Genomic DNA, 22,744 nt, shown 5'->3' with positions numbered 1-22,744 from the left:
TATTGTCTCAGTTCAATTTTATTATTGTAAGTTTTGGAATTATTTGGTCAGTGAAAACCATCCAACATATTTTGAGTGTTTTTGATGAAACTAAGGTAGGAAGCTATAATTCTTTGATATATGAGAGTGTTAGAGGACTTACTAAACAAACGTATCTGACTTGACAGCATTAAAAAAGTGAAATTAAATGTTTAATAATTTTTGTGCTCAACCAAACAGTTGATTTGTCACTTTGTGGTGCTAATCCTAACATAACCTAAATGTTATTAAAATTGATTATTTGCCATAAAATCAGCCCACTGGACCCATTTTATTTATCCATTGCTGTTGATAAATTACATGTTAGCACAGCAAGAATATGCTGAAATAATTTCCTCAGTAAGTAATTTTTGTAACTTTCCGAGTTAATATTAGTAAATATGGTAAAAATCAAGAGTAACATGTGGAAATCAAAAATATCACAACTAATTACCGTTTGACCAAATTATAGTAGCTGGTAAATTAATATTATTAAGCTGTCAAAATTATAATTTCATGTTTAACTAGTACTATATGGACGCTAAGCAGTTAAAAGTCACATGCTCCTGTGGCAGATTTGTGAGCGGAGTCTCATGATATCATCCACCTTCAACCACAGTGTGTTTGAGGTCATGGTTTCATATGAAGCCAACGGGGCTGGCACTCTCCACCAGTATATTGCTAACAAACTAGATGAGTGGGGCTTTAAATTGTTCTGCCAAGCAAGTTCATCTGGCATCATCCACGACTTGCTGCTGTATCAAGGGGGATCTACATTCTTCAATGCTCCCCTCAGTGAAAAGGAACAGAAGCTACCTCTAAGGGGCCAAAGTTGTAGAAATCACTATGCAAACCCATAAAAGAAACTGAGGTCTTCACAAGTTTCAGCTTGGTCCAGAACTTGCACATGTCCTTGGGTGTCAGGTGCATTGGTACTGTATGACCAAACTGCACCGGTGGAGCTCCCCTGATGGCAGACAAAGACCTGATGAAGAAGGGCCATGGAGCCTGTGATTACAGGTCTGATGAAGGTCTGATTGCAGTAAAATGCCTCTTTCATTGGTCAAACGGTGGAGCAAAGAGTCCAATGCAAAGCTCACCATTTGATGCCCATCACTCATCCCTGTATATAATTAGCATATGGGAGGAACTGAGCTTTCTGATATGCTATAACACCTGTATAAGACAAGTTATAAGTCACAAGTTAAGGAGATGGCATATGCCACTGTTCGGATACATCCTTGACTTGAATTCCTGGTCTACAAGAGGGACTGTGCCCTAGTGGACCAGAAACCGATGGCTCTCAAAAGGTTTGTGCCTGGCTGTGTCTGAACCAAGTTAACAAGCCAGCATCTACAGTTGGACAACCATGATTCAGCTCTCCATGACCACAGAATAAATGCTACACCCTAAGACCCCAATGACCAAAACCAGTAGATGTTCTTGATTTGCACAGTTTTTGTTTTGTTTTTTTAAAAACAAAAATTATTTTGCACAGTAGCATTCAATCAGAAGTAGCCTGAATGTGAGTATTTTGTGCTGCTGCACATTTTTCACAGTTGCAGATTTTAAAAAAAAATGTATTTTGTTGTTTGATATAATACTTTCCTTTGATGGAATGAATACTTTAAAAACTATAGGGTCTATTGAAAAAAAATTTGATTGTGGTTATTACTCACCCAAGTCAATAAGAAATGTAAACAAAAAAAATTGTTCCATTGCTCTTTTCTTAGTGTGGACCTTAAAGGGTTAAAATTTCAAGTTATGGCCTTGTAACTCAAACTCCAAAGTGAGACAATAACTTGAAATTTCAAGTTAATAAATTGAAAAATTCAGAGAAAGATCATACTGGATAAGGCATTGCACTTTAAGTCACAGAAAATTAAATATACAAAACAAGTTCACAAAAAATAAAGAAAAAGATATTATAAATATCTCAAAATCAAGGTCTCTATCATGAAAACTGCTCATAAAACTGACAGTAACAGATGAGCAGTGGCATGTGAAATAATTTCTTTTTATTATTTTAGAATGTATATAGTGGATGCGTTCATATAATGTGGTACTGAAGTTCCCCTGCTTTATTTATTTCTTAATAAATGATTAAATTTGGAGTCATTTTTTAGAAGATCTAATTATGACGCTGACATTTTTCGAATGTAAATCAAACGTAACTAAAACGGAAGTTTGTTTCCGCCACTGAATTACTAAATAAACAAACTTCAGGGTTGTACTGTTTAAACTAAATACATTTCTAAAACGATGTTACTAAAAATACTACAGAATGTGTTCAATGGAAAAAAAAAAGCTAAAATAAAGTTAAATGATGACCTGAAGCATAAAGCCAAATTCGTTAAGACACCGTGTTGTTACGGGTTAATTCAAACACTCTCAGATCACGTGCCCACATCACATGACCTACCTCGTCAGAGCTTGTCAGGTCTTTTCCGTATCTCCCTCTGCTTTCCTATCTCTTAACTTCAACCGTATTTCCTCCAGTTTATTTTGCTTGACATTTCATGTGGCAGCGGGTCTTATTGTGTGTTGCTCGAACACAGGACTGCGCTGCATGTTTGTTAACCTGCGTCTTGAATAAAATTTCGCTCCATTCAGAAACGACCCGAAGAGCCACAGCTAGCCTCTGGTAGCACGCTAGCAGCTGTTCAGTTTTGGGGATAATAGCGTCGCTGTGAGGCAGCCAACCAGGCACAAAGGTGAGAGGGAAGCAGCTGAGTGTTTGACTTCTGACATGGACTCTGTGGTGTTATTTGCACAGCGTGACAGCGATGTGAGAAAAACTGAATTAACGTCGAGTCTTTTACGCTTTAGCTAGCATGGTGTTAAAAGGAAAAAGATGACTCGTACTGCCGTACACACGCTTACTTGCATCTTGATGATTGTCCTTAAAAGAATTACAGAGCATGTTAAAGTTTGGGTTTTTAAAATCCAGAGTTTTTATACTGCTTCCCAAAACATCACCAAGGAGCATGCACACACTACATCTCTTATGTGGGGGTGTATTTGTGCTGACACTGTCAGCACAAATAGAACTTATTTTATTGTTTATGAGTCCATCAGAAGAAGCAGCATAGTAAAAGGCTTGCATGTCAGGTGTACAAAAGCTGTCATGAAGCTGACTAATCTAATGTAAGCCAGCATGCTTACAGTTCTTACAATTGCAATGTGAAAGAATGTGTAAGGGAAAAAATGCTGAAATTGATGGATTTTACATTTACATTCCACTTTATTTCAGGGAATAGTCCTAACTTCGTGTGTTCTTCATTTCTTAGGGCAGGTTCTATGACATACGACCATCAACCCCGATCAGAGGATGTACCCGCCTTCCAGAAAGGACTTCATCTCTCTGACACTCAGTGACCCACACAGTCAGAACTACAACAATGGCAAACACCGAAGGCAGTCCTGCTGGAGAGTGAGTAGTCCTGTAATTTGATATACAGAGCTCGGCTGACGAATGAACGTGAAGTTTCTTAAAGATTTTAGAAACATGAAACAGGAATGCACGTATAATTATCTAAAACGGTGCCACCTAAAGAGGATTTTTAGGGCATAGGACTAGGAGTGACTTGGAGGCTGGAGTCGGCACTAAAAACTGGAATGAGAGGGTTAGAAAAGATAGTAAAGGCAAATAGCTAAAAATGTCAAAGTGGTTGAACTAGGCTTAAAACACACACACACACACACACACACACACACACACACACACACACACACACACACACACATATATCCAAAGGGAAAAGGAGAACCAGGTGCTGATAGTACACTGCAGAAAGTCTCAGACTGTCTTAGCGACATACATTGCTGGATGTCTCTGAACTTTCTCAAACTAAATCATGACAAAACCGACATTAATTAATCTTCGGTAAGCAGGACTCTATTAGTCTCATAAGAAACAATTTGGGCCCATTATCAGCTAATGTACATCCCCATGTAAAAAATCTTGGTTTCATTTTTGATTCCACTCTCAAGCTGGACAAGCAAATGAATTCAGTTGTTTGTGGCAGTTTTTTCCAACTCAGGAGCATTTCTAAACTCAAAAATATCCTGTCATCTAAAGACCTGGAAACTGTTATCCATGCTTTCATATCGTCACGTCTTGACTATTGTAACTCTCTCTATTTAGGCATTTGTCACTCAAGCCTGCAACTTGTTCAAAATGCAGCCACAAGGCTCCTGACGGGTACTAGAAAGAGAGAGAATATTACCCCAGTACTCGCATCTCTACGTTGACTACCAGTTAAACATAGAATCGATTTTAAGGTTTTACTATTTGTTTTTAAAGCTCTCCATGTTTTGGCTCCAGGTTACATTTCAAATTCAAATTTTATTTGTCACACACACACAACCATACACAGTATGACATGGGGGTGAAATGCTTGTAGCTGTGCAATGCCCGACCATTAAATGAAGTTAACTTAGAAATTTACAGTAAAAAATGTGCAAATAGCAGAAAGAGATTATAAAGATTATAAATAATAGGAAATGTGTGGTGGTGCGTGTGGTGATGTGATGTGTGTCCAGTCTTATAGTGACGTGTGTGGGAGAGTCCAGTGCTACACCTGGTTCAGGCCCCGAATAGCCTGGGGGAAGAAGCTCCTCCTCATTCTCTCTGTTTTGGCCTTAAGGGAGCGGAAGCGCTTCCCAGACCTCAACAGTGAGAAGAGTCCATTGTTGGGATGGGAGAGGTCCATCATAATCTTCCTAGCTTTGGACTTGCACCGCTTGGTGTAGATGGACAGCAGGTCAGGGAGCTCTGCGTTCGGCTGAGCGCACCACTCTTTGCAGATCTTGTCTGTCCTGCTTGGTGCTGTTCCCAAACCAGATGCAGATGTTTGCCGTCAGGACGCTCTCGATGGTGAGGAGTAGAAGTTCTTGAGCACCTTCAGTGGCAGATGGAAGTCTCTAAGTCTTCTAAGGAAGAAGAGACGCTGACGGGCTTTCTTAACCAGGGTGTTGATGTGACAGGACCATAACAGGTCCTGAGTGATGTGGACACCCAGGTATCGGAAACTGTCCACTCTCTCCACTGGCGTGCCACTGATGATGAGGGGTTTGTAATTCCTCGCCTGCTTTGTAGTGAAGTCCACGATCAGCTCCTTAGTCTTGCTGATGTTTAGGAGGAGGTTATTCTCCTGGCACCAGGTCTCCAGGTTCCTAATCTCCTCCAGGTAGGCCGTCTCGATGTTGTCGGAGATCAGGCCCACAACAGCAGTGTCGTCAGCAAACTTGACAATGGAGGTGGTGTCGGATGTGGCTACACAGTCATAAGTGTACAGTGAGTACAGCAGGGGGCTTAAAACACAGCCCTGAGGCACTCCAGTGCTGAGTGAGATGGAGGGGGAGACTTGTTTTCCCACCCTCACTGATTGGGGTCTGTCTGTGAGGAAGTTGAGGATCCACTGACACAGTGATGAGCTGAGTCCTAGATCCGTCAACTTGGTGAAAAGCTTAGAGGGAATTATTGTGTTGAATGCTGAACTGTAGTCCACGAACAGCATCCTAACATAATTCCCTCTGCCAGTGTCCAGGTGACTCAGGGATGTGTGGAGCAGGTGAGATATGGCATCGTCTGTGGAACAATTAGTCCGGTAAGCAAACTGAAGTGAGTCGATGGTGGCAGGAAGTGAACAATTTCAGATCTTCTTAGCCTGCACTTACCCACTCGATCTCTGCGCTCCTCCAGTCAGATGGTTTTATCAGTTCCACGCTCCCAGCTCAAATCTAGAGGTGACAGGGCTTTCTCCATTGCTGCCCCGAGACTCTGGAATAGTCTTCCCCTCTTCATAAAATCCTCTTCATCCTTGAAGTCTTTAAATCGAATCTCAAGACCTACTTATTTTCCAAGGCTTTCGGATCTCTTTGATATCTTTTTTTTTATTCTGTCTATTTGGTCTCTTATCTTATTGGATGATGTTGTATGTGTATATACGTTATGTTCACATATGTGTGCTTGTGTGAATGTGTACAGTTTTGTAGATGTATGTGCATATTTGCATGTACATTATATGCTATATACTCTTACATGTCTTACAGTTCTTTTTAAAATGTTTTCTTTCTATTTAAATTCTTTTATTATATTATCCCTCTGTTCAGCACTTTGGCCGACACTTGATGTCTTTTAAATGTGCTATATAAATAAAGATGACTTGACTTTCAAACTAAAATGATGAAGCTGAGACATGTACAGTGATTTGTCAATCAGGAACAGATTGGAAATTGTTAAATATACATCGAGTTAAAGAAGCTACACAGGTTAGTTGGTTGTGCTGGCAACAACACGTCAGGCCACACGCTTAAAAGAAATATCAGTATATGGAAATAATTTATTTGTGCTTTGATAACCAAAGTGTTCAGTAATCCTTTTAAGTGTTTGTGAATCATGTTTTGTGACTAGAGTTACAATACCAGCTTTTAATAGTTCAAAGCACTTTAGAGTTTTAGGACTAGTGTGTTAGACAGCAGTACACACCGTCATCATCATCAAAACTCCAAACAAGTAAACCTTTTATGTGAACTAGTGCAGTGCCCTTTCAGGTAGAGTTGAGTTCAGGCCATGTTGTTTTTTGTAGCCTCAATTTTCTCCTAAATGCATCAAACGCAGGCAGTCATTTTGTAAAGAGGGCAGATGTAATGATACTTGATGGCTGTGTGCTGTTTTGTGTATGTGTGATATTGTGCAGAATCACTTATCTAAACAACATAAGTAATGATCTCCCAGAAAACTACAGACTCAAGATAAAGAAAATAATAATGGTAACCTAAAAAATAATTTAAATAAAGAATATAAATAGAAACATAAACCAAAAGTATTGATGTGTTTTCTTGGCCTGTGGGGTGTACTACAAAGGAAGTTTAACAGATCTGGGCTTTCCTTGCTTTAACTGATTTAACAAAACCTAAAACCCCATTGGATAATTTGCTCCGTTAATTTGGGTTTTCAGCTTCAGGGTCTGTGTGTGCACACATAAAAGTCAATCTGTCATACATCATGTGACACTTCTGACGCACAAAAAGATCCCTGCGAATGCCGCCTCCTCCAATCACAGACGTTAACGAATGATGATGATAAAATGCATCACAATCTACAGAGAACATAACAGTAAACAATAAACTTAGATTAATAGTATTTTCTGGAGCTTCTTGTGATTTGACAGCAATTAAAAAAACATTTTAATTCAAGTTAATGGTTTTATTTCTGAATATGCTCTTGGCACTGCTGCTTACTTACAAGTTGATGGCTGTAAGTTCTCAGACTTTAACGGTTTAAAGGTTACTGTCTCATAGCTTAATAAAGGAGACGTGGTTTAGCTTGTTGGCAGATCAAAGTGAAACTGACTTTACTGACTGAACAGATATTCATAGCGTGCGTTCTATGTTCTAGTGAATGGCATTTGGTGACTACAGGCAAATAACCACTAGCTACATGAAGTGGGCAGGGCATGAGATTAGTTTCTGGTGAATCACTGAACTACCAGTGTGCATGCAGGATTAAGCTGGTTGATGTATGGTAGTAGTAAAAACTTTAGGGGGTTACCGAGGCAACCGGCACCTGGAACATTTGGACATTTGGAGTGAACTTCAAAACAATGTGCAGTGAGTGAATCGCTTCCAGTGTGGGAATCTGATGCACAGTTTACACCGCTGCAACTTTGCAGGTTCATTCATCATATTAGCAAGGTAGATGGCTTAACAGATTGGCAAACACAAAATGTATTTGCCCTGCAGATAATCTGTAAACCTACTGCACTTAAAACATGTAAATAAATGATTTGGCTAAAAGGCGGCCAGATAATTCTTAAACCAAAATTCTGAACATAACTTGCTCCGACCAGGTTATATGTTCATCATAAGTTGCCCCAATAATTTAGCCTGGTAAAAAGAAAGAGAACCACTTGTGTGATGCATAAAACTCAGACTTTAAGATCCAGATAGATTGCCAAGTCGTTAATCTTGCTTTGTAGGAACCACAAATGCTGAGCCTATTGCACGCAGATAATCACAAAGCTAGGAAATGAGACACGGGTGGAATAAGGAGAAAAGATGAAGACAAGAAGTCGCAGGCAATACACAAAGCCCAGTTATTAAAATAAAAGGGGCGTTAGAAACAAGGAAGGACAGGGAACTAACATTTAGGCAAACCAGAGGGAGATGACAACAAGGAAACAATTGGAATACTGGGAAAATATGAACGTGGAAACACAAGAATGAATGTTAGTAAAATACAAACGGCGATTAAAAGACAACAAATACACAGTCCCACTAGTGGAGCAAGCAGCAGCCAGTGGAGGGAAAACACTGGTAGCTGACATCAGCTTTGAACCAAAGTATGAGAAATGCTCATCCAAATTAACTTGAATGCTACACCGCACTTACTCTGGTAAACAGCTTTTAAATTTGAAGTTGAACGGATGTAGATATGTGTTTTGTTATTTGTGTTCCTGTTACTGGGTGGGAACGTGTTTGATAAACTGAGTGAGCGAAACACCATTAACAAACTTGTATCAAATATTGACATAAAGCAGTTGTGTTCATTCACTTGGAGCATTTTCTGTGATGCTGTGATATATATAATACAACCAGAGGTGGTAATGAGTTGCTCTGTTCTTCAGCTGTAAGCATTAGACTATTTGGTTACAAGTCTGACTGGATTGATTATCTCTGTTTTTATGACCTGTTTTTGTAACAAATCGATTCCCAGGGCTTCAGTTTTCCTTTCTTACGCCTCCTTTGTTGTGGAGCAGCCTGAACTTTAAACCTCTTCAGATAAAAGCATCCCCTGAGCACATAATGTGTCCGATCACTCCAGCGAGATCAAATAGATATTGGTCCCATCACTTTGTCTCTTTTGTCTCCCAGAACATTTTCTTTAATCTTGTTTTCTTTACATTCAATTTCTTTAATCTTGTTTTCTTTACTTTTGCTCTCATCCTTGTGCGTTTAATCTGTGAGGGTCCTCATCTTCTTTGTCAAGTTTAGTACTCGCAAGGATATTATGCTGTGCATATTCAGTGTCTCAATACTCTTCTTTGCTCTTCCTCAGGGGGGTTGACAGTCACAGTGCTGCTTTGCTAAAAGGTTTCTTTCATCCTTGTACAACTTGTCCTACAACCTTCTCACAATGAGACTGCCTTGGTTCTTAGTGAATTAATGGATGACATCCATTTCTCAGCTTTAAATAGAAAAGCTGTGAATCAGATGTTGTTCGTTAAGCACTACTTTGTTTCCTCTGCAGGTTGATACAAGCTCAGGAATATCACATCCTGTTTGTGATGTATTTTATCTCACACTCATAGGACAAACAAACCATGCAGGCAGAACAGGAGACCAGAACAGTAGCTAGGACATGGTGTCCTGGGTGGAAAGTGGTGCTTTTTCTTTTTAAAGAGGTAAAGTCATTTGTTGCTAAGAAATTGTAGTCCTCATGCTCCTCAGATGGCTCCATTTCCCAAGTAGCAAATTTGTTCTTCCAGCTTCAGTGTCTTCATGTTCTTTTAAGTTGTAAGGTGGAAGCAACAGTACACGCCAGTCGAGAGAGGCTGAATTGTGCAGATAAACAATGATAACGGTTTTCAGTATGTAGCTGCTTTGTAGTTAGGTCCATAAGTTTTTAGACAATGACACATCGCAGTTTATTTTAATTCAAACAGCTGAAGTGCAGGATTTCAACTTGAATTCAAGATATTTCACTGTTTAAATCTCTGCAGAAAAATGGCTGTAATTAAATTTCTTGCCGTCAGCAAAATATTTACATTCAAATGACGTGGTTTCATGGTTTGCTAACAAGAATGCCAAAATTTTCTCTGACTGTTTGAGTTGTTGTTTTGACTTGAAGGTTGTGTTCATGTGAATTTTCTGATTACTCTAACAGCACATAAGTGTAGCTGTTGCCTACAGTTGGAGCTTCTCCTCTTGACATAATCGGGGCATAATTACCATCAAATCACTTTTAAACACAATGGTTGTGGCATAATCGGTGCTGCATTTGCATATAAAACACTCGCTCAAAGACAGAGTTAAAAGCAACAGAAGGTTTCTAACCCATTTCCCTCGCACTCTGCACTGTTGCTCTCCTGAGGCACAGAGACAAGTCCTAATTTAAATTGTCAAATTTACACCAAAACACCAAAGATGGTGGTAGAAGTATCACTTCCAGAGGAAATCAAGAAACTGTATTTTAAAACAAAATTTGGGGGCAATGCCAACAAATGTGTCACACTTCAAAATAAATAAAGAAATGAATAATAATCAAATTGTCACCATTGATTCGATATAAAATAAGCTATAAGATAAGCTATGCTTCATTTGTCTTAAAAGTTGGAAATTACTGTTACAGTAGCCAAACTGTATAAATATATAAATAAATATAATATTTTTATATTGTTATTTGTTGTAACTTCTGCTGCACTTTGGCCTGGTCGCTCTTTGAAAAGAGATTTTAAACTCAATTAGACTTTTACCTGGATAAATAAAGGAAAATTAATGAAATAAAATAGAATGACTCAATAAAATGCATTACTGAAAAATTGTCCCTGATGGTGGAAGCCATTGACACTGTTTCCTCCTGTTTTTTTGTTTGTTTTGTGTGTTTTCCCACTAGTTTTCCATTTAGCTAGGTTTTGTGTCACATGAGGCGAAACCTGGAACCTGAAGAAGATCTGATGTGTTTAAAGTGTTCCTTCAATTTTTTGCTGTATATAATTTCAATATGAAAAACCCCCCAAATATATCTCAGTCATTTAAAAACTATGCAAAAGAAAGGAACACACACACACACACACACACACACTCTCTATTAAAATTGCAACAAAAACAAAACTGGATATAATACAAAAATAATACAAAAACAGCTTCACAGAATTAAAAGTAAAATAGCTCTGGAAGAAAATTTTTAATTTAAATAAGACTTCAAAATAACTATCCAGAAGCATTTCAAGATGACTGCTGACAAATTGAACCCTTGAGATCCATATACACTCATAGGAATCTTCAAATGCAAATGATTTTTCCCAACAAATCTGCTTCATTTTAAACAGTGTTCGACTTGGCCTCAACATTCAGTTCTCCAATCAATGTCCGCTTTTATTTTGCCATAATGCACAGAATCAATTTTGCATTCAGTTTTTAACAGCCTTAGTTGCTGTTATTGAATGCTATAAAAAGGATTGTGATAATCTGGTAAAAGAAATTCTACAGATGCCCAGATCATAAGCAAAAATGCTTCTGTAATAAACGCTGTGTGATTACTTTCCTTCACTTTTTAACTGCACGGTTGGCTCTTGTAAATGGAATTAATTTTGTCCTCTGAACTGGAAAGGCAAATGACTGCTCTTATCGACTAATCTGTAATGTTTTAGTTCAGCAGTATGTCATCTGACATTTCTTCTATAAAACCTGTTCTTAAAGAAGCAGGGACTGTCGACTTGTACCTGTGGATCGTCAAATTTAATGACAGTTTATGGTTCCTGAGAAAACCGTTCTCTGCAAATCATGTTCCTCTGAGGAGCTCAATGCTTGCTTCTCACACTGCACAAGGGACTTCAATAAGTGCTCTGCCCTTGTTTCAATCATAGTGGGTGTTTTTCCTACATTTCTAAAAGCACACGTAACAGGTGGGAAGCAGTGAATTTCATACTTTTCCTCCTCTCTCTCTGCAGATGAGGTCATTGAATGACTGGCTTTTGTTCATTGTGTTATATGAACTTTGAGAAGGGTAGGGTAGTTTAACATCAATCTCCTGCTATTAGAGCACTGAATTAAATTTTCTCAGAAAAAAGCTTAAGAGGGTACAAAAAGCCATAAATTGCATTTACAGAGGTCTTAAATTTATTCCCCGGTTTGCTGGAGGGGTATCTCATTGCAGACTGTCAGGAACGGATTTTGCGCTGATTTTATAGTTGTACATGAATTTGGAATTGGTCAATCCATCCATTTAAGCTATGTTATGTAAAGGTGTTAATTCATGCTTAATAATGCTTTCTTTTTTTAATGTATGTTAAACTGGTTCATCCTCTAATTGAAAAGAGCCGTTTTAGCTCCCTTCCTTTTAGCCAGTTTTCTTCTGATTGGTTGCCCCTCGTAAATAGAAGTTTTAAATGGCACGTGGGTCTGTGCTGTAGACCTTATGTGAAACTCTGGCTGTATTTAAGATGACAGTTTGTCATGGTAAGAGAAAATAAGGGAAAATGATAGGTCTCCTTTGAGAACTGGTTGTGTGTGACAAATATGTAAGAGACTAAGAAATCTGGTAGGGAACAAGTCATGGCACTATAGGTGTGTAAATGAGCATAATGGTTGTCTGTCTCCATATGATGAACGATTGATCTGCTCAGGATGAATCCTGCCTCTCTTCCAGTGTTGCCACAATAGGATTCCATTTCTATGAATGTTTTTATCCCATAGGTTTGGAGCATTTGACTCCAGCACTATAGAAGTGCAACTTATTCTGTGTTTGAAAAGTGAAGTGCCTTGAATCTGCATTCTTCCTGATGACCAGTAGGGGGCGTCTCTTTTCAAAAAGATCTCTAGTTGGATGGAAATTAAAAGGAAAATGACAGTAACAGTTGAAGGCTCTTGTCTGTGAGCTTAGTAAACACTTTCTGGGTGAGTTTATGGCCTTAGTCGCTAGTTGTAGGTTAATGCAACATGGTGTTTTTGTAAATTTTGGTTTCCATTACAGTTCAAAGGGGGAGGATGCACAGGGATTTACCATGTTATCGACAAGTAGCAGTGAGCCTTGGTTTCTCAGTTTTCCCCTACCCTTGCTTATCACATCGAGTTTCAACACAACAACATGTTGCCATCAGAAATGTTCAACTTGAGGCTTCACAACTAAACTTAAGTAACCAATTCGTGATGTCATGGAAGTATCAGCCATATTTTATGTACGGTCTGTTCTCTGACTGCAGATCTGAACGTCACAGTTTGGCCAAAAAGTATAAAACTGAATCATGAGTCTCCTGGTGATTTCAAACACTGCTTTCAGTGCACAATTTTTGGACTGTTAGGCTGAACAGAATATCCTCATTATGTTGAAATGAAAATGCCTCCTGAGGCCATGGCTCATACAATGGTTCAATGCTTTCATGATGTTGCACAGGTGTTAATTAGAGCAGAGTGGTGCCAGGGTGCCTGTTGCCTTCTCTCCTCAGAGACGCTGGTTTTCTCACTCCCTCTGCTTTGCAGGGTTTAGCTGGTTAGATGAGAAATTTGAAAATGTACTTGCACCAAGCGGAAAGAGATGTGGAGTTTATACAGGGTAAGAAGACTATCATGCCTCCTTCTTTTACGCTCCTACTTTTTTTTTTTTTTTTGGAAAAGGAGCCTAAACAGATTTGTTGGGGAGAAATTACAACCTCCTTTGAGACATCTGTGATTGAAATTCAGAGCTGTTAGACGTGTTCCAGTTTAGCTAGCACTGTTTATCTGCCCACAGAAATGGAAGCAGCTGTCTCGGCTCCAGCGAAGCCTCATCCTGTTCCTGCTGGCTCTGCTGCTCATATTGGGACTGCTCTCCTACAGCAGCATCACAGAACATTGGAGAGGTAAACACTTCCCTCTCCATGCTAAGCTAACATCACATACACAGAGACAAAAGTCTGTTATTAATTTTAATGGTCTTACTTTTTATGTAGCTAAATGGTTATTTGGATTGGGTGTTTGCCATGTTTACAGTGATTAAAAAAATTACAACTCCAGGACACAGTGATCATAGTTTATAATTAAAATATTTAGCAATAGCTCTACAATGTCGTTTACTGGGCTACCATCATGACGGCCTTCTTTTCTTATGTGTGCATGTGCTTGTGTAGGTTTGTCTGACCAGGAGGACTGGCTGGAGTTGAATGACAGAGAATTAAAGGCCATTCCTCCAGGTGTGAAGCCAGTGTTGGGTCAGGCTGCAGGTAAAGCTCCAGATCCGGTGGGGGGACCTCATTTGCAGCTAACTGTTGTTCCAGATGCTGCAGGAGAAGCCAGAGGACCAAATATCCCCATATTGGTTAAGCCTCCAGTTAAGGTTAGAGTTGTATTTGTACTTCTTTATTTTGGAAGCATCAGTTAAAACTGCGGTAGGTAAAAATAAATAAATAAATAAAACAAACAAAACAACAAAAAAAACCTGAAAAGAATATGGGGAAATTAAAAAAAACAAAACAGGTCTTCATGCCTGAGGTATTCAGTGCTGGCTTTCAGCTTTTGAAACTTGGCGTTTGAACCTTGCTCTGGTCTAAAAACACCTGTGGATGTCTCTTGGATATCTAGTAACACTTACCCAGCTTTAACACTTGTAATATTTTTTTTTTTCTTTGTAGAATTATTTTTTTTCTGTGTAATTATTGTTTATTGTGCTTACTCATTTATGACCTCTATAAGCCCTTTCTCGCTGATTTCATAATCCCAATTTTCTGTTTCAGTAAATATTTAATGCAATGTGATGTTTAATTTGAAAATTGTGGTGCTTTTTTTATAGTTAAATGGACTATAAAGTAGGGTGTTCTTGTTGCTATTCTATGAGCATGCAGTGTGCTTAGTTTCTCAGATCCTTTTCTCATTCCGTATCAAAACACCAAAATGCTCCTCTTCAAAATTAGGGTTTGGCTATATACATCTGTTGTGTATTATACAGGTCCTTCTCAAAAAATTTGCATATTGTGATAAAGTTCATTATTTTCTGTAATGTACTGATAAACATTAGACTTTCATATATTTTAGATTCATTACACACAACTGAAGTAGTTCAAGCCTTGCTCATGAAAACCCAAAATTCCTATTTCAAAAAATTAGCATATCATGAAAAAGTTCTCTAAACAAGCTATTAACCTAATCATCTGAATCAATGAATAAACACCTGCAAAAGATTCCCGAGGCTTTTAAAAACTCCCAGCCTGGTTCATTACTAGGGATGGGTACCGGTGTCCGGTGCCATGATGGCACCGGTTCTGACATAAACGGTAGTAACCAGACCGAAAAGCAGCGCACATTTCGGTGCTTTATTTCGGTGCTTTTTTTTTCCTGAGCTGTGATACACTTCTAGCCAATCATTTTACGTTTCCGAGGATAGTAGGCGGGTCCAGGTACGTACGTTCTTTTAGAGCAGAGCTACAGATTAAAAATGTCCAAGGCGAAGCGGTCAAAAGTCTGGCTGTACTTCACAGCAAAATATGCAAACTCAGCAGCCTGCAACAAGTGCTTTAAGCTGATACTGTGATACTGTCAAAGGAGGAAACACCTCAAATCCGATGAAACACCTGGCGATGCATAGCGTTTTTTTTAAAAGCCCAGAAATGCGCCGTATTTGATAGCTTGCTGCGAGACCTCACACCAAGCACATCTACTGCGGGTGGGTTGCCTGTTATGCAACATCCCCCAAAAACACGACGAGGAGAGTCCTGGCCCCTAGCCCTGCCAGTGTAGCAGAAATGATGACGGGTGATGATGGCAGCAGCAGCCGTTCTTCTCTGCGTGAGTAGCTTAATGTTGTTCATGTGTAATTTACGTTGAGTAGGCTAACCACGTTATTACATTAAGGCAGGTAAGGTGAACTAGCAAACATCATCATAGCTACATGCGGCTGTCTTCTTGTTTGATGGCAGATACTCCCTTCACCCTGGCTAAAAAGGCTAAAATGACCAAATAAAAAGTGGAAAACAGTTAAACATGAGAGGTTTTGGACAAAGTTTGTTTTTTTCCATTGTTTAAGCACTGCTTCCAGCCAAGAGTGATACCATATATGCCCCATAGCTGCAGAAAAGGCTAACATTGTTATCTTTTTACAAAAAACAGCTGAACATGAGAGGTTTTTGGACCAAAAATGTGTTCTCCATTCTTTAAGCACCGGTTTGAGCACCGTTTAAGCATCGGCACCGTTTCAAAAGTACCGATTTGGCATCGGTATCGGATAAAACCTAAACGATACCCATCCCTATTCATTACTCAAAACCGCAATCATGGGTAAGACTGCCTACCTGACTGCTGCCCAGAAGGCCATCATTGACACCCTCAAGCAAGAGGGTAAGACACAGAAAGAAATTTCTGAACGAATAGGCTGTTCCCAGAGTGCTGTATCAAGGCACCTCAGTGGGAAGTCTGTGGGAAGGAAAAAGTGTGGCAGAAAACGCTGCACAACTAGAAGAGGTGACCAGACCCTGAGGAAGATTGTGGAGAAGGACCGATTCCAGACCTTGGGGGACCTGCGGAAGCAGTGGACTGAGTCTGGAGTAGAAACATCCAGAGCCACCGTGTACAGGCGTGACCTGGGTAATGGGCTACAGGTGCCGCATTCCCCAGGTCAAGCCACTTTTGAACCAGAAACAGCAGCAAAAGCACGTGACCTGGGCTACAGAGAAGCAGCACTGGACTGTTGCTCAGTGGTCCAAAGTACTTTTTTCAGATGAAAGCAACTTTTGCATGTCATTCGGAAATCAAGGTGCCAGAGTGTGGAGGAAGATTGGGGAGAGGGAAATGCCAAAATGCCTGAAGTCCAGTGTCAAGTACCCACAGTCAGTGATGGTCTGGGGTGCCATGTCAGCTGCTGGTGTTGGTCACTGTGTTTTATCAAGGGCAGGGTCAATGCAGCTAGCTATCAGGAGATTTTGGAGCACTTCATGCTTCCATCTGCTGAAAAGCTTTATGGAGATGAAGATTTCATTTTTCAGCACGACCTGGCACCTGCTCACAGTGCCAAAACCACTGGTAAATGGTTTACTGACCATGGTATTACTGTGCTCAATTGGCCTGCCCACTCTCCTGACCTGAACCCCATTGAGAATCTGTGGAATATTGTGAAGAGAAAGTTAAGAGACGCAAGACCCAATACTCTGGATGAGCTTAAGGCCGCTATCGAAGCATCCTGGGCCTCCATAACACCTCAGCAGTGCCACAGGCTGATTGCCTCCATGCCACGCCGCATTGAAACAGTCATTTTCTGCAAAAGGATTCCCAAGTACCGATATATGCACAGTGCACAGATATATGCACAGTTATGCACTCAATACCAAGTAGTGAGTGCATAACTGAACATAATTATTTGAAGGTTGACTTTTTTTGTATTAAAAACACTTTTCTTTTATTGGTTGGATGAAATATGCAAATTTTTTGAGATGGGAATTTTGGGTTTTCATGAGCTGTATGCCAAAATCATCAATATTAAAACAATAAAAGGCTTGAACTACAGTTGTGTGTAATGAATCTAAAATATACGAAAGTCTAATGTTTATCAGTACATTACAGAAAATAATGAACTTTATCACAATATGCAAATTTTTTTGAGAAGGACCTGTACAACCTGTGACCCACATCAGACCTTTTCCATGATATTTTTATATTTTCCTTTGTGTTTTTAGCTCTAGCAATGTGTGTTTTCACAGAAAAAGATATTTGCAAACAAAAGAGGTCCACCAAGCCTACAGAGAGATGCAAATGTTTCAGACACGGTCGGCAGGGAGAAGCAAGAGCAGGTGGTTCAAGAGGACGAAGGTGAAGAGGAGGAAAAACAAAAGAAGATTGTCAGGTGATAAAAGATTGTAGTCAAACATTTTTTTTTTTTTTTTTTTTTGCTGGATGGAGGCAGTGACACATGCTTCAGTAGATATATCAGAGAGACCGATATAAATAATTCAGGTATAAGATGTTTACTTTTAATACACAGCTGGAGAGGAGCAATGATTGAAGCTGACCAGGCTACAGAACCTCCACCCTCAGCCAATGAGAAAGAGGCAGCAGTGCCCCCAGCACCTGCCAACCCAGCTGGCACTGTCCCACTAGAAGGTCAGCACTGCTTGCTGTAATTCTAAGCAAACCTTTCTTGCTTTCAGGGTGCACTGAGAAGGTTTAAAAATTTCCCCTCAAACAGATTCTTTAACATAGCTTTGGCCAGTTCTACTATTATATGCTCTTTATAGCTCAGCATTTCTTTTTGACTTAAAGTTGAATGTTTCCAACTCACACCATGAAGACCTGCTGTGCTCAAAGCATCAACACATGACACAGAATTTCTACTTCATTTCTACTCTTTCTACTCCAAATAATAAGAATAAGAAGTATGCTGTTCAAAGAGCTTCCAGCAGGAGACACAGATGTAAGTTTACACTTTAATTATTCATTGTTATTCCTTTGCTTGTAGTTTCACCTGAAACTAGAGTGCGACTGGAGGCAGTGTGCGATGCCTTCAGACATGCTTGGAAAGGCTACAAGGACTACGCCTGGGGTCACGATGAACTCAAGCCCATCTCCAAATCTTTTGGTGAATGGTTTGGACTGGGTCTGACGCTGATTGATGCTTTGGACACCATGTGGATTATGGGCCTAAAAGAAGGTATTATTTATATTATTACTTGTTTTAGGTTGTTGTTTTTTTTTGTTTGTTTGTTTTAGCTTTTGGGTTTGACGTTTTTTGGGGGGCTTGACATCATTGAAATTGTCTCTAAACTGATACCAAACGCGATATCCGTGTAGGATATTGCACAAAATTATTGTTATTTGTTATTTATGCTAAAACCATGAAATTGTGCTTATACTTGAACATATGACACCCCCCCCCCCCCCCCCCAATTAACAAGACTAGTTTGAAATAAAATAATTGTGTTATAGTGCTGCTGATTTTACTTTGACTAACCAAAAATTTCTCTATGCAAGAAAAAAAATCCACCAAGGAGATGTAGAGGTCCATCGTTGTAGCAGCTGCTAGCCTTCAAGCATAATTAGAGACATTACTTGTTGCTTGCATCACCCATCCATGGTCCATGAATAGTAATGTGGCAGGAGGAGTATGATCTATAATAATAATAATAATAATAATAATAATAATAATAGCAATAAAACAAATTTTGAAAACTGACTTTTTTCACGGAGTAATCTTCACCCTGTCAGACCAGCTAAGTCTCGTCTGACAGGGTTGGGTGTGCTCTGTAACTACACCACTCGATTGTGTTACTTGAAGTAAAACTCGGCCATACAGATGTACAGACTTTTTTTTTTTGTGTCCTGTATCTCTTTATCACACTGTTGTAATTTACCTTTCTTGGCACAGAATTTGCAGAAGCAAAGACCTGGGTGGAGAAAGATCTGTCCTTTAACAAGAATGTGGATGTGAATTTATTTGAAACAACCATACGTATCCTGGGGGGGCTGCTGAGCACTTACCATCTAACAGGAGACCAGCTTTTCTTGGAAAAAGCTGTAAGTTGTCCTATAACAAAAATCGTCTCGCTTGTTACGTGAATTAGGGCTGTGAAATAAATTGAACCCATTAGAACATGCATGTACCATTTCTATAAACTAGAGTATAGTGTTTATAAGGTTAATCTTATTTTTTTTCTATATTTATAATTTATGTTTATCTAGTAAAATTGATCATCACAATGGTTTGCTGTACTTAGAATTCATCAGCTTCATTTTTTTCAAATAAATTCAATAATGCTTTAATCTTAGAACACGTACGTGGTGACTTCCTCTTTAATTCAGTCTCTTCTCTACACTTAAAGAAAGACATTGGCTCCAGATTGATGCCTGCCTTCAAAACACCTTCAAAGATTCCCTTCTCAGATGTCAACATTGGAAAGGGAACAGCACATCCTCCCAGATGGACATCAGACAGTACGCTCGCTGAAGTCACAAGCATTCAGCTGGAATTCAGAGAGCTGAGCCGCCTCACTCAGGACCCACAGTATCAGGTTAGGACACCACAAAGCTCTGCACTACAGTAAAATGTATTGTAATCTGTATTTTTGAGATGGAGTGACAAATAAACAATTAATGTGGTAAGATGATGTGTTTCAGTTCAGTTAAAATCTGACGTTGTGTACCCATCACTCGTTCTCTGGGGATTGAAGTGACAAGCATAAATTTATGCCTAAAGAAGTTCAGCCTGGTCTGACATGAACTTAAATAGTTTCTGTCAGATCCAGAGACAGACATGTGTGCCAGCTTTTGATGAGCCTTAAAGTGCAAAAAATGAAACATGAACCAAAACATGAGCAGTAAGTGAACAGAGGCTGTTGGTTTCATGTCATCTCATTAGTCCCATTCCTCGCTTTTGTCTCTCCAGGAGGCTGTGAATGAGGTAATGACGCTGGTCCACAAACTGCCCGGCAAACATGACGGACTGGTGCCCATGTTCATCAATACCAACAACGGCCAGTTCACCCACAAAGGAGTCTTCACACTTGGTGCCCGGGCAGACAGCTACTATGAATACCTGCTCAAACAGTGGATTCAGGGAGGCAAAACAGAAGACAAGTGAGTACAGCTTTTCAGTTTGCCATTGTTTTTCCATGATTCTGTGGGAAAGTGCCAGACTGCTAAAGCTTCAACTGCAGAACTAAAAAATGTAATAAACCTTCATCAGTCTATGTGTGTCTCACCTAAGATGAACTGTACTCGATCCTTTTGTTTTCCGTGTAGTATTTAAAAGGTATAAGGGCCTTAAAGATCAAAAGGGTGTGTCTAACAGATGAACAGGAAGTGTTGCAATGTAATAAACTTGAGATTTACAAGCAGTTTGCTAACTAATCTTAGAAAGATGTTGATTGTCCTCGTTTTCAGTCAGACTCATAGCTAGGATATACAAGATTCCTAAAAAAACCCATCAAAAAACAAAAACATCAAGAAACACAAATTTCCACAACATGTTTTGAAGAGCAAAATATTTTGAACACATGCAGAAATCTTGCTGAGCTTTTAAAGTACAGTTTGACTTTAACTCATTTGTGAATGGATACCACATGCTCTGAATAGATTTGTGATGTCAAGATCAAAGCTCTTGGGTGGCAGCAGACAGTCTGTTGCTGAACTTCTTGTTCTTCTCGCCTTTGTGACTCTGGCTTTATATTTTGGTTTTGTCATGATCAGTTGAGATTTTTGAACTGTGTTTTATGTTGGCAACAAAAGTTAGTGCACTTTATCAAGTGAGTATTACAGTGTCCCAAACCACATTACTGCAGACTGACTAATCGTATGATAATGTCTGTTATGTATAGAGATGGCACGATACCACTTTGTTATGACCGATACGATATCATAAATTTGGATATGTGCTGATACCGATATGAATCCAATATAGTGGGGTTTTTTTAATCAATAAAATGTTTTTTTTAATATCTTGCTGCATTTTGTATTAGTTCATACTCAAGTTTAAATAAACAACAACACTAAAGCTATTCTGTTATACCTGTATGTAAAAAATACACTGCACCCAAAATATTTCATAGTTCAGCAATACTGATCAATCTAATAAACTTAAACCTACTCCATTCTTCCTATTCTGGTATTTTAAAGAGTACTTAGCAGAAATCTTAAGCAACCTAACTAATAGGGTTCCAACTCCCAGCAAAAAAAAAAAAAAAAAAAGGGAACCACCCCCAACCTCCACCTCATGATGCTTAATCGACGTAATCAACTTTGTAATCAACTGCTCTGCCACCTGTAGCTCAGGTGGCAGAGCAGGTCAGCCACTAATCAGAAGGTCGGTGGTTCAATCCCAGGATGCCTCCTGGCTGCATGCCAAATATCCTTGGGCAAGATACTAACCCCATGTTTGCCTACTGGTGGTGGTCAGAGGGCCCGGTGGCGCAAGTGTCCGGCAGCCTTGCCTCTGTCAGTGCGCCCCAGGGCAGCTGTGGCTACAATGTAGCTTGCCTTCACCAGTGTGTGAATGTGTGAATGACTGATTGTAGTGTAAAGCGCTTTGGGGTCCTTAGGGACTAGTAAAGCGCTATACAAATACAGGCCATTTAATTTGATGCAGTGTGGGGAAAAAAATGCACAGAAATAAAATATTTTTTTAAATAATTAAATAGATTCAACATCTTCCTTCAACAGAACTGCAGACTGCACAGATGGTACCTTCCCAAAGGAAAAAGTAATATAGCTTACTAGGGCATATTAGACTTAACAGTTACTATATACAGTAATGGACTTTGGTTGTAAGATTCAGATAATTATTGATTAAAAGCTAGACATTTTAAATGAGAATAAGAAAGAAAAGTATGTCTTTGTGCCCCCTTTTCCCCGTTCATGCCCTATCGGCCCCCCTGGCTAAACTTTGCTAGATCCGCCCCTGCACAGTTACCAGCCGTCAGCTGCATAGAAAAGGATCCTGGTGTAGAAAGTAATATTAAATAAATTCTAACAACAGCTTATTAAGCTTAAGCGTGCTGCTGTTGTTCAGCCGCTGGTTTCCTCTTTCTGGCGCAAAGTGGGCAATAAACAAACAAGAGAGACGGACTCGCGAGTCGCGACAGAAAAGCCGATCAGCTGATCATTAACCAGTTTCAGATTGAAGTAGCAGCAAGAAGAGGCAGTCGCTCCAGGTATTGGTTGTTAAGCTTAACGCGGGAATGCTTTACAAACATTCAGAGATGAACTTACACACTTGCTTTACTTCTCTCTGGGATAACTTTCTCAGAGATGAAATGCTGGTTTGGTAGCAGGCTTCAAAAACACACAGCCGCTCTATCACGTGAGCACACTGCTCCGACGTGCTACGGTTATGAGCCGAGTTACGCCGTGTCGCAAGTTTTGTGAGGTGCTTTTTTTTTTTTTTTTTATATATTTAATGTATCGGATTACATTTTTTTTTATTTCTCTCCGATATCCGATCCAGTAATTTACGTCAATATCGGACCGATACCAATACGTAATATCGGATCGGTCCATCTCTAGTTATGTATGTTGCTAATTTTCCTCTTTATGTGTATGCTTTGTTCAG

General features: G+C 39.4%; 1 protein-coding gene across 2 annotated transcripts in view; it reads left to right on the top strand.

The window, feature by feature from the left end:
* The first annotated feature begins 2,412 nt into the window (after positions 1–2,412).
* Positions 2,413–22,744, top strand: part of man1b1a (mannosidase, alpha, class 1B, member 1a) — a 30,438-nt gene continuing 10,106 nt past the window's right edge. The window contains exons 1-11 of one of the 2 annotated variants that reach the window (XM_026174389.2): positions 2,420–2,458; positions 2,632–2,732; positions 3,309–3,451; positions 13,475–13,583; positions 13,851–14,056; positions 17,406–17,548; positions 17,687–17,805; positions 18,161–18,352; positions 19,067–19,215; positions 19,521–19,709; positions 20,084–20,274. In XM_026174389.2, the coding sequence (XP_026030174.1) occupies positions 3,350–3,451; positions 13,475–13,583; positions 13,851–14,056; positions 17,406–17,548; positions 17,687–17,805; positions 18,161–18,352; positions 19,067–19,215; positions 19,521–19,709; positions 20,084–20,274 (1,400 nt within the window). In that variant the 5' untranslated portion in view covers positions 2,420–2,458; positions 2,632–2,732; positions 3,309–3,349. Of the gene's footprint in view, positions 2,733–3,308; positions 3,452–13,474; positions 13,584–13,850; positions 14,057–17,405; positions 17,549–17,686; positions 17,806–18,160; positions 18,353–19,066; positions 19,216–19,520; positions 19,710–20,083; positions 20,275–22,744 lie in introns of both variants that reach the window. The other variant, XM_026174388.2, reaches the window with a different exon arrangement.

Source organism: Astatotilapia calliptera, chromosome 7 (genome assembly GCF_964374335.1).
Source record: "Astatotilapia calliptera chromosome 7, fAstCal68.1, whole genome shotgun sequence".
In the NCBI taxonomy this organism is placed as follows: domain Eukaryota; kingdom Metazoa; phylum Chordata; class Actinopteri; order Cichliformes; family Cichlidae; genus Astatotilapia; species Astatotilapia calliptera.
Note: the sequence above shows the minus strand (reverse complement) of the source record. Positions and strands in the feature narration are given on the sequence as shown.